Here is a 16,992-nt window from a genome sequence, read left to right on the forward strand (position 1 = left end):
TGGACTGCGCTGGGGGCAGCATATTCATTGGGATAGGGTGTACTGGCCCACTCTGCGCCCGGTGCACCCTCTTAAAGGTGCACTGCCGGCCAGACCAGAGTAGTGCGCCCTATAATCGAGGCTCTTGGTGTTAATGTATCACTTTTTACTGAGCTCTGGATACCACTTATGACCAATCTCTTTAACATTATATTGGACTGTCTCATTCCTTCTTTATCCAAAACCATTTCACTTTGCCCAGTTTTCTGGATAGAGAATCAACTGGGATAAATGAGACTCCTTTAATTTCACACGATACACGACCGTAGCAGCAATTTCAGCCCATCCTTCACTAGGAAGCGTATTTGCCTTAAATATTTGGGAATAAATGTCACTCCTAGACTCAGTAAAATGATGGAAGATAACCTGAACCCATTGTTAGCCTCCAAAAAGCCAGATATCATTTGACAGATCTCTCTCAGCTTTTCGATGTAGGCCGAAGTCCCATCCTTAAAATGAATGTCATACCCCACCTGAATTTCGTCTTTAACATAGTATTCTTCGTCTCCCGACACAGACCCTACACAACTTCACTATACTCTCAAAAAACGACATATGAACAAGGAGGAAACCATGTCTGAAACTAGCCAAACTAGTTGGGGAGGACCATGTCCCTCCCACGTGGAGCATTCATTACTATGGGAAAGTTCCACAATGCACAAAGAAGCTTCAATCTATGGAACCGGCTCAGTCCGCATTGGAGGGATAGAACCTAACTGGACAAGACTGAGCGACAAAAGATTCTGAGTCTTAGACAATAAGCTCACAGCAGGCAGACTGAAAACGATGGCAAATGCTGAGTATCAACTGGAACAGACAAGCTTCTGGGACTTTTGGAGACTACATCAATACCTGACGGCATTACTTGAAAACATATTATTGACCTTACCTGACTCCACCTTGCTTCATTATTTGCGAATGTGGGTCACTTTCAAGAGGGTGGTAGCAGGGATCTACAACATATTCACTAAACAAGTGCACTCAATCTTGGTCTATCGACAAGTGAAAGAATGGTGGTCTTCAAGACTCCACCTAGGGAATACCCTTTAGGACGGGGAAGAACTTTTGGCGGGACACGATAAGACACTGAGGGAGTCACACCTGAAGCGAACTTATTAAAAAATGCTTACAAATGTGGCATAGGTCCCTGAAACGCTTACAAGACATGGGAGTAATGATGGTGGCAGTGTGCTGGAGGTGATCCAACCCTGGCAGCAACATTGTGAACGTTTTGTGTGAATGCCCCACCAATGCCATGTACTGAGAAGATTTCTGGCCGGCAATATGTACCAACTTAGGGATTCGTAAACAATGGACTGGTCAGACGGCACTTCTCCAGGACGCCACTACCCAGAGGTTACCCACCAATACAAATGATGGTTCAACAAAGAGCTGGCAGTAGCCAAACTCTATCTCCTCAGGCTTTAGAGATCCCCTTAACTTTACACTCATGGCACCAAACAATGTACGACACAGCGACATAGGAACATAACATATATACCAGATAAACAATAAGCTGGAGAAATTCAACATATGGGAACTTCATTGACATGTAGCAACACATACACCCCTACGTGCACCTCTGATTCACCCCACACTGGACTCAAGCCCACTGAGCATACACCTAACCGTAGAAGGTTGCCCCACTATTCCCTCTGCTACTACTCTATCCCTACCACAGAAAGTGGAGGCCTCTTCACATTGTACTAATTATGGTTCTATAACTGGAAGGTTTTTGACCACTGGATGGTGAAACTTTTATTTGAATCAGCACCTTAGTGCTAAACGGTCTACGTCTTATACAGCATGATGTATGTATCTAAATGTTAAACAACAAAACTTGTTAAACAAAAAAAAAAAAACATTATATTGGAAAAAAGGCATGATGCTGAAGGTAAGCATGGAATCAGTCATTTCAATTATTACGAAAAGGGAGAAATATTTATTTGGAATATTGACATCAGATCTGTGGCACTGTATATAAATTTCAATTATTGTGATTCAGTGTTACATGAATATAAAAGGAAAAGTTTTTAATAAAGGAGGAGACATCTTTTGCAAAAAACAGGTTTTATGTATTTTGAGTATGTATGCATGAATGGGATAATAGAAGAAAAATAGGGGTGTTTCACAAGATTGATTGGAGCAGCACAAGGGGCACAATAGTTTTTCTTTCGGTTATTTGAACCCAGTTTCCTTTGTTCGTTTGAAGGGTTAATCTCTATTAGTTTATAAAAAAATAAAAAGAAAAGCAAAATGATCAGACCCGATAAAACGCCCAACTCCCATTTTAATACCACAAGAAAGATAAAAGGCTGTATCACTCATTCCAAGCTTCAGAGATGGGTAGGAAGAGAATGGTTTTAAGAAGGATGCAGTGGTGGAGCATATGTTAAAGCAAAATCGTAGATGTATATTCAGTATGGATCTGAAGCTGCATTTTATATGGTACCAAAGGACACTGTGTGGTTATGATCACATTTAATTTCATGGATACAATGTGTACATAGAAACCCAATGGCTTAAAATAGGAAGAGTATTAAGTCTTTACTCTTTAGAAGTGTCAGTGCATACTGGTAACCTTCCTGTTTAATTTGTTTACTAACATTTTGTAGTTGCACCTTATTCATGGTACATATGACTCTCCAATTATGAGCAGTTAATTCAACATGACGCAGTTCTGATCTCAAGCATACGGAAATGATTAAAAATAATGGTTACTGTATATGTTACTTACAATGCTTCCAGTGAGTACAAATCTTAAGAAACCAAAGTCAAGGATGTGCAAAATGGCCCAATTAGGATGCTAGAACAAGTTAAGTAGGGATGTGGGGTTTAGGGGTACATCAAAATCCAGTGGGTGTAAAACAGATGAATCTACATGTTACTGTGTACTCTCGTTTGCCAACTTTGATGTATATTATCCATTAGGAATTGGATTTACCTTTACAGGACTAATCTGGCCATGTACTAATGGCTTGTGGATTTCAATAGCTTTAAATGACAAAATAGTCCAGATGTGGGCTGTATTAAAAGATGGCGAAATCTGGATGTGGCAATAATAATTTAATGGATGATATACTTAAAGTACTCTTGGTAAACTAAGTAGAGTGAATGTCTTTGGAGAGTCCAGCTCAAGTTGGAGATCCAATAAAAGTGTGAACGCCCTATTCATATGTGGAACTGTCTTTCTAATTGTGAGCAGTCTGACATTCAAAAACCTCTGTCAGCACATATTCACCTTTCAAACTGGTTACAGGTTTGGTAGAGAACCTGATCCTTGTCAAGAATAATGAGCCCAGAATCCTACAAACACATTTTAGAGTAGAGAAGATTTTGGAAGTGTTAGTAAGGATTCAAATTACCCTGCTTATTTTAAGGATGTATTTGTTCCTATGATAACTGTTAATGCTTCATGATGCAGTATGATGCATTTTCTTTTTTGTTGTAGATGCACTTTAGAAACGGTATTTATAGATGCTGCCCACTCCGGAGGTAATCTCAGGTATGAAACGTTTTCTAATAACAGTGAAATTGCAGGAGGAGACTTTATGAGAAAGTTTTTCTGATAGAATTACACCGTCAATAGTAATGTAAGGACTGTGCCATAAAATGACACAGTAAAAAATATAAGGATTGTGCCGGAAAAAATGTGAGATACAAAGACTTTTGTAATTTGGGTAGCAGTGTGACACTCAAATTCTTTATTGAGAAAACGAGAATAAATTGACTTCATGAAGAGCTCCTCTATCCACTTCCCCGAGACCCAGCAGTAGAAAAGGGTCTTCATTTGTTGTTTCTACCAATTGTCCATGCCAGATTGCCCTAGTCAAGAAGGTAACAACACCACTGGAAACGTCTACAAAAGAGCCTCTTTTTCATGTGCAATGTTTCATTTGGAATTTACTGAATACTAGCCTTCTGACTCTGCACACTGACATGCAAAACACACATGTACCAGCTTCGTCTATTGTGTGCAGTGCTAAGATTATTACTTTAGCCATCTAAGTACCAACCTGTAGAAAAGTATGATTTGTTTTACCATTTACATTCTCAGAAGGTACTCTTTGCAGCAGTGAATATTTAGCTTTGATTAACATTCTAAATATGGACTATGGTCTCTCAAGAAAACAACAACATTTTTTAACAGCACTGAATATACTAACCCTTCCAATTTTCCGGTGATCCCGGTTTCTTGCTTCTTCCTGAAATTTTTCCCATTCCTTCATCATCTTTGTATCAGGAAAGGATATTCCATAGATTCTCTGAAGAGTCTCCATGTCAGCCTTTCCCTCCCAGTATGTAGAAGAATTCTAATATTAAAAACATATTATAGACACAGCTTTTAAATTCAAATACAATCCATGCTGTCACTCAGCTATGCCAGAAGTCTATAAAAACTGTCCCCTATGAATAAAATGCCAACACAACATTAATCATAAATGCTTGACTAGCAATGAAATAAAATGTCAATTTTAAAAAGCAGACCAGTAAAAACAATGTACAGGCAGACAGGTGTATCTCTTCACGTCTTATCACATTATACTGAGGAATGGATATGACAACTATTTATAGACAATTATCACATCAATTAACTGCTGCTGACGAAACGCAAATGCACGAACTGCAGCATAGAATGGGCAAGTTTCTGGCGACAGTCGAAAACGCGTTAACCCATCTGCCCAATCCTTAATGATACTTAGGATGCGGAGAGGTGTCAAAAGTTCCTCCATCACTAGTACTTCTGTGACCCCGTGGAAGGGACGCAGGCCTTGTGTGAACCTTGGATCTTTCAACTTTGAGCAGCATAAAAACCATTTGGAAAATGGTTGGACACATTTGAAGTAATTTACATTTTAATCATTGGGTCAATTGCATATATAATCCAATTATACAGATATACATTCATTGCCTGACCACATAATTTAAAGAAGCTTTAAAAAACAACAATTCTCCTTTTTAGATTCAGAAAATGCTTAAACGGAAACTCAAACGTTTAAAAAACACACAACTTCACCATTACCTTGCTCAATTGACAGACTGGAAGCTGGTACTAGGAACCATACCTTTTGAGCTTTGCACTGCCTTTTGACAAAAAAAGCCTAATTTAATGCTTGAAGCAAATCTGAACATCTGTAATTTATAACTGAATAAATATTTTTACCTTATATATTTTGAAAGCTTTGATTTTTCCAGTGTGTCTCACATGGGGACCTCTGCAAAGGTCAATCAAAGGACCACACCTACAACATAAAACACAAAAAAATATGTATAAAAGTAAAAGACAACCAAATCCATTAAAATCAAGACTAATGTTAGTTTAGGCTGAATTACAAATACTGTATAGACTGAAAAAACAGCCTGTAACACTGTGGTGCACCTTGAAACCTTCTATTAAAACAGAAATAAGGAATTAGTGGTTGCAGACTGCCCTTTGTTGCAATATTTCGATGTCAGTGTTAGGTCATTGATCAGGAGAGGGCCTTTCCAGGAACAAATAGATTATCCTTTAAATACATCTAAACTTTCCTTTTGTTTCATGAAAACACAGGCAATTTTTCCAAGATGGATGTTTAGAGCTTGCCTGGCATTTAGACTGCTCATATGTCATTTATTGACTCCCACCCTTCCTCTCTGACCCCACGAAAATCACCTGCGGAGTCCTACAGGGTTCATCCTTGAGCCCCACCCTCTTCAACGTCTACATGTCCCCCCTCGCAGCCATCGTCCGACAACACGGCCTCAACATCGTATCCTACGCCGACACCCAGCTCATCCTCTCCCTCACCAAAGACCCCACCACTGCCAAACTTAACTTCCAGATAGAAATGCAAGACGTCGAGGCCTGGATGACCAACAGCTGCCTGAAGCTCAACGCCGAGAAGACAGAAGTCCTCGTCCTCGGTACCACCCCTTCTGCATTGGACAGCACCTGGTGGCCGACCGCCCTCAGAAGCCCAACTACCTCCTCAGACCACGCCAAGAACCTCGGCATCGTACTCGACTCATCACTCACCATGAACCGACAGGTCAATGCCGTCACCTCCAGCTGCTTCAACACCCTCCGCATCTTCCGCAAGACCTTCAAGTGGATCCCCCTGAGTCAAGGAAGACAGTCACCCACGCATTCATCACCAGCAGACTGGACTATGGAAACGCAATCTACGCTGGCATCAACAAATCCCTACTCCGCAAACTCCAGACAATACAGAACACCGCCGCCAGACTCGTCCTCGGCATCCCCCGACACAAACACATCAGCCAACACCTACAAAGTCTCCACTGGCTCCCCATGGAGAAAAGAGTCACTTTCAAAATCCTCACTCACACCTGCAAATGCCTACACAACGAACCCAAATACCTCAACAACAGAATCAACTTCCACCTACCCAAAAGAAACCTCCGATCTTCCAACCTTGCACTGACCGAAACCCAGCGCATCCACAGAGCCAGAGGAGGCGGAAGTTCCTTCTCTCACATTGCAGCCAAGACCTGGAACGAGCTACCAGCAGACATCAGACGCGCCCCCTTCCTGAGCCCCTTCAGGAAGACCCTCAAGACTTGGCTCTTCGGCTAACAAGATCTGCGCACCACCCCCCCCACCCCACCCCCAGCGCTTTGAGACCCTCACGGGTGAGTAGCGTGCTTACAATTCCCTGACTGATTGACAGTCTGTACTACGGCTTTACTACTGCTCACAGGGACACCAGGCACACTTACAGGCTGTTAATGGGACTAGTGCCAAACATAGTTCGATGACAGAGCATCAATTTCAAATACTGCTATTGGGGATTTAGTGCCTCTTGCATTGCCACTACCCACAGTCACATATATCACAGTCTTAACCACTTTCATAATGAGATAGCTATACTTTAGCCTAAATCAAATGTGGCCATTACACCAGTTGGTGTTAGTTGTATTGTACTGGTGTGCGCACCCCTCCACTCCATCCTCTCTCTCGCTTTCATTACCACTTTTGTTATGTTATGTTATGTTAAATTAAATTTATTAAGCGCACGTACGCCCGTAGGCTTCATGGCGCTGTGGAAGACTAGCAAACATAACATGTGACAGAAAGAAAGAAAATTTAACTAAGGATAAGCTTGCTTAAAGAGCCAAGTCTTAAAAGCCTGTCTAAAGGCTAACAGATCTTCGTGGAGTCTTAGTGGCAGTGGCAAGGAGTTCCACAGGGAGGAAGCCAGGAAGTGGAAAGATCCTCCTCCCTGGCGTTGTTTCCTGATCCGGGGCACGACTAACAAATTCTTTTGGCCAGAACGGAGAGCACGGGAGGGAGTGTACCTGACCAGCAGGCAGCTAATGAATCCAGGGCCCTTACCTTGTAGAGCCCTGAAGATAATGCATCCCGCTTTAAATGCTGCTCTCTGCGCTACAGGCAGCCAGTGGAGACTGGCCAGTCCAGGTCTAATAGACTGCCACTTAGGAATTTTACAGATCAACCTGGCCGCTTGGTTCTGAACCAGTTGGAGTCTCTTGAGCTGCCCCGCCGGTAGGCCCAGATATAAACTATTGGAATAATCCAAACGGGACAGCACAAGAGCAATGATGACCTGAATCAGAGCAGGGTGGGTTAAAAGGTGGGCGATCTTCTTAATCTTGCAAAGTTGGAAGAAACTTGCAGATACCACAGTCCCTACCTGGCTTTTGAGCGAAAGATCTTCATTAAAAGTGATACCTAAGCTCTTAACTGTTTGGGATTTAGCTGGAGGATCTCCCATTTCTGGAGGCCAGAAGTGTGGTCCCCAATGCAGTTCACTCTTCCCAGGCAAAATCAGTTCAGTTTTGCCTGGGTTGAGTTTCAGATGATTTAGGCCCATCCATCTCTGAATGTGAACCATGACCTCCCGAAATTCGGTGGCAGCGCCAGGGGAGTCCAGACAGAAGATCAGTTGCAGATCATCTGCATAGTTAAAAATTAAGGCGCTAAACTTTTTTAATGAAAATAACAAGGGTCGTAAGTACAAATTAAACAAAAGTGGGGACAGGGACGAGCCTTGGGGGACTCCACATTCATTTTTGATTTTGGGCGCTGTAAAAGTTCCCAATCTCACTGCCTGGGTACGCTCCGAGATAAATGACTTCAGCCATCTAAGTGCCGAGCCTCTCAGGCCAGCCTCTTCGACACGGTCGACCAAGATGGTGTGGTCGACCGTGTCGAATGCGGCCGATAGGTCGAGAAGTACCAATGCTTGGTGAATGTCCCTATCTGCATTGCTTCTTAGTACATTCTGGACCGCCAGTGTCACCATCTCGGTTGAATGCCCTGGTCGAAACCCAGCTTGGTTATGCTCCAGATATCCAGTGGTTTCAACGAAGCTAGAAAGACAGCTAGCAACGTGTGCCTCCAGGATTTTTGATAGGAATGGCAGCAGGGATATCGGGCGGTAATTAGATGGATCGTGAGGATCAAGACTGGGTTTTTTGATCAGGGGAATCAATAGAGCATGCTTAAATCCTGCCGGTACCTTTCCCTGGTTAAGTGAGTCGTTAAGCAGAGAGAGGATCCCGTGAGGGATAGAGTGCCCAATCTCTGTAAAAATGTGGGGTGGGCAGATGTCATCGGGTGATCCAGACTTAACCCGTGCCAGGAGAGTTGAAAAAGTTTTAGCATCTATAGCAGGAAGGGTGTCTAATGTAGTGGGGTTATTAAAAATATCATCTAAAGGAGACGATTTAGGAGAGCTAGCAATGTTGCGTTTTATATTTACAATTTTCTCTCTGAAAAAATCATTCAGAGAGTCACACAACTTCTGGGTAGGGGCTATTGATGGGGCTGTCCTATCATCGTCACAGAGCTCGTTGACTATGTTAAAAATATCTTTAGTTTTATTTGAGGAATTTAAAATTTTTTGAGAAAAATAGTCAGATTTATGTTGGAGCAAGATTTTTTGGAACTCCTTTCTTGCGGAACAGTACACTGTCCTGGCTTGAGGGGAGTAGCTTTGTCTCCATTTCCGTTCCTTCTGTCGAACTCCCAGTTTAAGATCTTTCAGTTCTTGGGAGAACCATTTGTGTGCTTCATTTCCTCTAACATTAGGGACCCGTACTAAGGGGGCTGAGAGGTCAGCTGCGTTAAGTAACCAGTTAGACAGCGCTCTCTCGCTAGTGTCCAGATCATCGTACGGTGGTGGTACGGTTTTGTTTAAAATGTCAATAAATCCCGGAAGGTCCATAGATTTCCATTTGCGGAATTCTTTGCTCTTGCATGGCTTGGGTTTGACATTTCCGCCTACTTCTAGTGTGAAATAGATGATGAAATGATCCGACCAGATACATGGGCTGATGACTGGATTGGATAAAGATAGATTATGCGTCCATATCTGGTCCAAGCTGTGACCTTTCTGGTGAGTGGGTACATGGATGTGCTGATTTAGATTCAGGTCTGTTAGCAAATCTATCAATTCAGCAGCTTGAGTATCTGTGCCTATGCTATCAAGCCAGTAATTTAGGTCCCCAATAAGGATGATTTTAGAGTAGCTGACTACATATGAAGCCAGCTGCTCTGCCAGAATGGATGGATATTTGGCCATGTATTGGGGGGGTCGGTAAATCAGGACCAGAATGAGGGACCCACTTTCAGTGTCGAGATTAATCACCAAGTTCTCAGTGTCCGGAAGGATCAAAGAAGGCAGTTGCCTGACCTGAAGGGATTTCAAGATTATAGCTGCTACTCCACCTCCGGCCTTCCCAGGTGTACGGTTGGCCGTCAGAATATAATATTCTGCAGGAAGAGCCACGAGTACGTCGGGGAGGGAGTGAGGGGTTAGCCAAGTTTCAGCTTGAAGGCTTAAACCTCTTTCTGGACGGTCAGGCTTCATAATTTACATTGTAGTGTGGGTTAACCACGCCCTATGTACAACGCTAAGTCAGCATAACCTCGATGGCTGTTGGAAAGCCAGCTTGCTGCTGCTTTTGCACGCGACACTGTTGTTACATGTTATTCATTCGAGAACTGCTGGCTCGACTTTGCTTCACGTGAGAACCGTCTGTTGTTTAACATCCTTAACAGCGAGCAGTGACCTTGGTCTGTACACCGTGTAAGGAACGAGTCTGGGTCACTAGACGGGGCAGGTTATTGTGTTCAGGTTGATCGTACTACTTCTTAGCCATAACATGCATACAGCTGCCGATGCCTGAGAGACGAGCCCTTTGATATTACAGAGCAGCATGTTTTCCATTACATTCGAAACGAAGAGCTGTTGCAGGAGAGAGCCTAGCTGATCCTGTGATGTGATTCCACTAAGCTGATCTATAAGGTATGGGGTCCCCCATGCAAGCCTAAGAGACCTTCTATTAGTCTAATATTACCTTATTAGTTGCTAGAGAAAGGAGGGTGGTTGTGTTCCACGGTCATCATTATTATGATTGCTCCTTTTATTCTCTATGGTATTGTAACTATGCTGATGGTGCTGATCCTAACCATTTGTCTGCTTGTGTTAGCCAAAGTACTGCATCTTAGGACGCGAGGTTTATAAAATAAACTCTTTAAACTTTTACCGTGTCTTTGTTATTCTGTTGTGGACTGATGTATAGCTACCAACGGGTATTTCGGATTCCCACCACTCCTGAGAGTATCTAAGTCGCTTGTTCTGGGTTGTCTATACATTGGGACCGCCGAGCTAAATCTCGGATAACGAATGTGACACTAAGCTAGTCGGATAGGGGTTCTTAGTTCTGAGGGGAGTTTCTGGTACACCACAATTCTCTGAGGTCCTGGTTTTCTGCGCATAGTTCTGTGCATAAGCAGAATCCCTGCAACATGGCGCACCTAACGTTTGGTCTTTTGATCTGAAACGCCTTAGTAGTGCTTTTATTAGTCCACAACGCCCTCACTCTGGTTTCCGGATAACGTGAGTGACGGCTTAACCTACCTAGGTTTCGACTAAAGGTTCTTTCAAGCTTGATAATTAAAAAGGTTTTCTTTTTCTGAACCCCAGTGCTACAGTATAGCTTTTCGTTGTTCTTGAAAGTGTCCCGATGGCGGTCAATGTTGCCGCGCATAGTAGGGTTCCCCTGACCGCACATTTGAGGGTCTATGGGGTCCCAGAGGATGGCTTGGCTGTTATTTTAGTAGTAGGCGCTGATGCGGCGTTCCCGTATGAGTTTTTTACTCTTGGGTGACGTTTGAAAAAGTGGATGCAAACGACAATTTGTTCCACAAATATACTCACACCGCGATGCCTGCTGCCTATGCCCCTTATCGGACACTTGAAATTCCCCTTAGTGCCTGGCAGCATACTATTTGGTTTAATGGCGCCCTTCCCCATGTGGTAGCGCCGGTGAGAATGGGCCCGTTGTCAATTGCAGGGGCCACATGGCCGGTGCTAGCCGGTTATACACCCCATCCCCGCTACATGACTGTGGCGGTGGCGGAGTTACGTGTGCTACACACTGCCCTGATTACGGTCCATAGGGCGTTAGTGCAGTACGTGTCTCGCAATGTGCAGGTGGGGGCACCTGCGGTTGCGGGACACATGACTGACCATCATGCGACGGTCATAAGTCCAGTTATGGTTAATTCGGTTGTCGGCAAGCGCCCCCAAAATAGGGATGAATTCCCTTATTGGCTTGCTGAAAAATTTGATCAATTTGAAGCCGTGTTTCCCAATACTTCTCCTGTGGATGAACACAGAATCCTCACTATAACATTACCTAAGGACCTAGTCCCGGATATTGTCGACTGTGACAATTGGGGCAAGGTCTTTGCAGCGACCTATGCGAAGTGCTACGGCACTCCGTCTATGTCTGTACTGCCCTCGGTCATCAAGAAGGTCCAAGACAATCATGGTGCCGAGGCAGCAATTGAGTTGGGATTGAGGCATGTCGATAGCTTCGATGTGGTTTGTCCCATGGTTATGGGCAACCTCGAAGGAGATGCCATGCAGTTCCAGGTGTGCAATATGTTGGCACTTGTGGATCCGGGCGACAGGCCAAAGGAATTCGCAAAAATTATAGCGAAAGCCTACAGAATGGTGGGTCGTAGCGCCTTGGGTGTGAAACCCACCGTGTTCATTCCGACTGCAGTACAGCAGCCTAAAGTGAGTTTGTCTACAAAAGACGAAAAGCCCAACTTTCCGAAGCAAAGTTGGCGAGCTAAGAAACAGGGGAACCAGCAAGAAAAACGGGAGGTCTCGTTCTGCATCACCGGTGCAGACACAAAGTGAACGCACTTATGATTTGCGCGATCGTTCTAATATAAAGTCACCTGATAGATTTCAGGTTCCTGAACAACGCTCTCCTCGTTCGTCACAGGAAACATCGGCTTATCAATCCGGTGGCGGAGATCGTGGAAAGGGAAAGGGTGCTCAAGGTCGTGAGCAGCCCCGTCAGACTGACGGTAAAGGCAAACAGGACGAGTCTGCACGTCAGAGCCCCCCCGTTTCAAAAGAAGAAAGTTGCTGCTCTAACTGCGAGATATGCCTCAGATGGTACGGACACAGCTTCTGAACCAGACATGGGCGCTAACGCTGCTAGACAGCGCGGCGGAAGTTACAGTAGTGCGACAAGCGCTGCGTCCGTTTCTGGCGGCGATAGCAACTGATACCTTTGTAAGTGTTGAAACTGCTGATTCTCGCGTAGCTCCCCCTGAAAGAATGTTTAAAATTACCCTTTTAATTGAGGGTGACATACAACGTAAAATTAAAGTGGTATTTTGGGATCATCTAACCTCCACCTATGATATACTTTTGGCGGAGGCAGATTGGCCCCTGGCTTTCGTGTTGGAGGCTCCTGGAGGGGAGGTAGTAATCCTCCCTTCCTTTAGGCACACTGTGCCACTGGAACATTCTAACAGGTTAGCCGGGGAGTGGGCGCAGGTGCTCGCGCCTGCGTTGTACCGTACTCAGGTTGGCTGGGACAAATTTTCTCCCAATCATAAGATTCCGTTGCGGTCTGAACCCCAGCCACAACCCCAATACCCCATGCTTCGCGAAGCCCGATCTCACGTCGCGTCCATCCTTGAGCAATTGGAATATCAGGGAGTAATTGAAACGTGTGTCACTCATAAATAATCCTTTATTCACTGTGACGCAGCCTGACGGATCGTACCGCCTAGTTTTGGATTACCGGCACTTAAATTCACACTGCCGGACATGTGCGGTACAGTATACACACAGTTCGGCTCTCGTCGATAGTCTTGTGAGAAAACGTTTTAAAACTACTCTTGACATCTCCAATGGCTTTTATAGCCACAACCTGTCTCCTCATAGCTATGAGTGGACGGCGTTTACCTCGGGTGGCAAACAAAAATGGTTCAAAAGGCTCCCAATGGGCTATAAAAACAGCCCCGGGGTCTTTGCTGCTCGTGTGGTCTCACTTTTGGAGAGGATTGACCCGAAGCATATTCGTATGTAGATGACATCTACCTAACGGACGACGAGTTGCTTCCACACCTTGCTCGTGTGGATAACATAATAACTATGTTTGCTGACTATGGCTACAAGTTCAACTTTGCTAAGTCCCACATTGCCGAGTTCACAGTGTTGTTCTTGGGGTACGAACTCAATAATGAGGGTCGAGGCTTGGCTCCGCAATTCCTTGAGAAATGCGCACGCCTCCGTACTCCTTCGACACTGAAGAAATTACAATCTTTGCTGGGTTTTCTGAATTTCGGTCGTACCTACATTCCTGATTATGCCCAGCGTATCAAGTTGCTTTATGCCCTGGTACAACCTACTTTTACCAAATCTTGCTGGCTGCCTGAGCATTCGGCTGCATTGCAATCATTGCAGTCTGATCTTCTAGCTTCGAAGTTTTTACAAACTCGTGATAACCACACTAACCTGGTCATTAGAATCGTACCAGGTGCAGTGAGTTTCACCTACTTGACGTTCAATGAGGGCGACACAGTCCCCATTGCATACAAATCTCATCTGTACACTTCGGCTGAACTGCGCTTCTCCGCTGTCGAGAAAGTACTGACAGCAGTTCAGATGGCGATCTTGAAAGAGCGAGCGCTATCACAAGGAAAGCACATGCTGGTGGTAACACCGTACCCTGCCCTTGAGGCGGTTACTAAAGCCAGTGTACCTAATTCTAAGGCATTGCATCCAAGGTGGATACAATGGGCAACATCCTTGACTTCGCCTGACGTCACATATATCTTTGACGCGGCATTACAGACACAGGAGTTCTTGGAGTATGAATTTGTTCATCCGGCTCCTCTGACTTTGCGCTCGCTCGAGGAGTACCATTGTGTCATATACACTGATGGATCTGCGCAACCCGCAACTGGATCAAAGCACGCCTATTCAGCGGCCTGCGCAATTGTTGTAGGTACTTTTTCGTGAACGGTGAGTTCCAGTCTGATGTCGTGCATACGCAGTCATTGGGTGATTGTACCGTGCAGTTGGCAGAGCTGAAAGCTCTGGTGCTTGCACTGGAGTTTGCTGATCCTCGGGTCACCACTCTTATAGTGAGTGACTCGTTTTATTGTGTTCAATCATACAACGAGAATTTACACTTTTGGCGTCAGAATGACTTTCGTGATTCGAAAGGTATCACAGTAAAGCACAAAACGCTTTGGGTTCGAGTGGCAGAACTTAAAGAAGGCCTGCCCCTCGTGAATGTAATTCACACTCTTGGTCACCAGCGTGTTGGTGTCCATGCTGTCGGTAACAGTTTGGCTGACGAGGCAGCAAAAACCGCAGTGGCGACATATTTAGTAGCAGCAGTTACAAGATCCAAAACTAGGATTGATGACGACATCTTGGCAGCTATTGCTGCGTTCGAGACAGGGACGGGTTTTCCGAAAGGATTCCCTTCCCGCTACCATTATCGTTTAAGTCCTGCTAACGTCCCATTAGTGAGGATTAACGACGTTGGTGACAGATTGATTCCCAACGCGGACTGCAGACCATCTCTGATTACAGCTGCCCACGAAGGTGTTGCGTCTGCGCATGCCGGCGTTTCAGCGACTGTATCTTTTACAGCAACGTTACTGGTGGTACGGTTTGTACAAACAAACGCGAGCTTATGTCCTTTTATGTGACATTTGCCAGCAGATTAAACCTTCTGCTGTCGCGCGTCCACCACAAACGCAGCTGTTTATATCTAATCAACCACTTGCGTGTGTTTATTTAGATCACTGCGGTCCTTTTTCCTCCGATACTGCGTACAAGTACATCTTGGTTGCAGTGGATTCGTGCACACGTTTTCTGTGGGTGTGGCCGCAAAGGAGTACTGATGCCCGGACGGTCATCAAGGATTTGCGTGTCTTTATTGGGAGTTTTGCATGTGGTACCCTTCATTCTGACCAGGGCCCTGCGTTTGCCTCTAGGGCTTACAAAGAAGCCATGAGAAGTTTGGGGGTCCAAGTCAAATTTTCGTCTCCATACCGGCCTGAGGGCAATAGTGTTGTGGAGCGAATGAACCGTGACCTAAAGCAATCTTTGACAGCAAGGGTATTAGGTACAGGCCGAAGCTGGCTGACCCACTTGTATGACGTGCAACGTGCACTTAATAATCTCCCTAGAAGGTCTCTGGGTGGGCGGACCCCATACATGATGCTCTTTGGAGTAAGAATGTTTGTTCCAGACCTTGAGACGTCTAGACATGGCGGCGGCTGCCGCGCCTTTTGACCTAGATGATCACTGTGCTGTATTGCAGGATCTACAAGAAGCAAGAGACACTCTGGTGAAGGAACACGTACCCTCTACATGCAAAGCTGAGCTCCAGATTCCGGTAGTCGGCTGGCTACCTCGAGTTGGTGATCTGGTCCGTGATAAGGTGGAAAACAAGAAAGAGTTTGGCCCCTCTTATCGTGCATCAGTCCCGGTGCTTGGAGTCCAGGGTACACGTACAGTCATTTTACCACCACTTCCTGGTCGCAAGGAAAACAGGTACATCTCGATTGACAATGTCAAGCTACAGCGAATGGCCGATACTTCATAGTATGACACCTTCAGTTTCTTGCCCTACCATTCTGCGAAATTCTGTTGTGATGCCGCCCTCGACCATCATGCCTGAGGTTGCCGTTGAGATGCATGCTGTTGCTTCCCCTCTAATACCACCTGTTGATGGTGGTTTGTCTGATGATCCCGAGTATGCTTATCCTGCAAATGTCCCGTTGCCTCTATTACATTCAACAGCGATTAACCAGTCCCGTTCTTCCTTTGAGACTGATTCAATGACTTCCACTGCCCCTTCCAAAATTGCTATATTTTTTGCCTGGTTCAAGAGACATTTTTTGGTGGCACCATGGACTTACATCTGGCTGGTGCTAATATGTATTTTTTTGTTCATGACAATTGGCTTTGTGGTAGTGTTTTTTAAAATTATAAATGGACACTACCTGAATGAGCGGTCTTCGATTGAATCCATTGCTGGAACTTTGGCCCCCCATTCCTCATCACACATTATGAAAAGGGACCAGACTTTTGTGAACATTACTGCCTGGCCTGTGCGTGATGGGATCGCTTGGGATGCTGTTAAATTTCAAATTCATGGACCTACAGAAGTGATTAATGTGCCTAATGTATTTCGTGTTTCTATGGGTGATGTAGTTAAACAGAATATTAGATCTGATGATTGGGATGTACACGCAATAGAAGCACTATTTTCTGATCTGAAATATTATGCTGCATTTGATGCTGAAGATTTATATTTAAATTCTGCTAATTATGGTGAACAATTTTGTTATCAACATTATGGCACACATTTCCTACACAGAGCAAATACCTTTCGAAATTTTTTTAATTACACACAATGGGAACATTGTCCGGCCCCTCATCAGGGCAGTTCTCCAACGTTAGTGAACAAGTTCACATACTTTTCGGATTTTAGTGTGTCAAAACCAGCCTCATTTTATTTTAAAATGGCACCTGAAACCGCCTCAAAGGTAAGGTTGACACATACCAAATTATTATATTCCAAGTCCTTTATGGACGAATTGGCGGTCGGAGGCTATGAGCTATGTAAGGCTACTATCGATCTTAA

The 16,992-nt window shown here is 44.6% G+C and overlaps 1 protein-coding gene across 1 annotated transcript in view; it reads right to left on the reverse strand.

The window, feature by feature from the left end:
• LOC146860237 (threonine--tRNA ligase 1, cytoplasmic-like) overlaps nucleotides 1–16,992 on the reverse strand; it is a 177,998-nt gene that overhangs the window by 83,370 nt on the left and 77,636 nt on the right. The window contains exons 8-9 of the mRNA XM_085644066.1: nucleotides 5,204–5,282; nucleotides 4,206–4,352 (exon numbers count right to left, since the gene is read on the reverse strand). Of these exons, the coding sequence (XP_085500192.1) occupies nucleotides 4,206–4,352; nucleotides 5,204–5,282 (226 nt within the window). The remainder of the gene's footprint in view (nucleotides 1–4,205; nucleotides 4,353–5,203; nucleotides 5,283–16,992) is intronic.

This window comes from Triturus cristatus, chromosome 3_1 (assembly GCF_964204655.1).
Source record: "Triturus cristatus chromosome 3_1, aTriCri1.1, whole genome shotgun sequence".
In the NCBI taxonomy this organism is placed as follows: domain Eukaryota; kingdom Metazoa; phylum Chordata; class Amphibia; order Caudata; family Salamandridae; genus Triturus; species Triturus cristatus.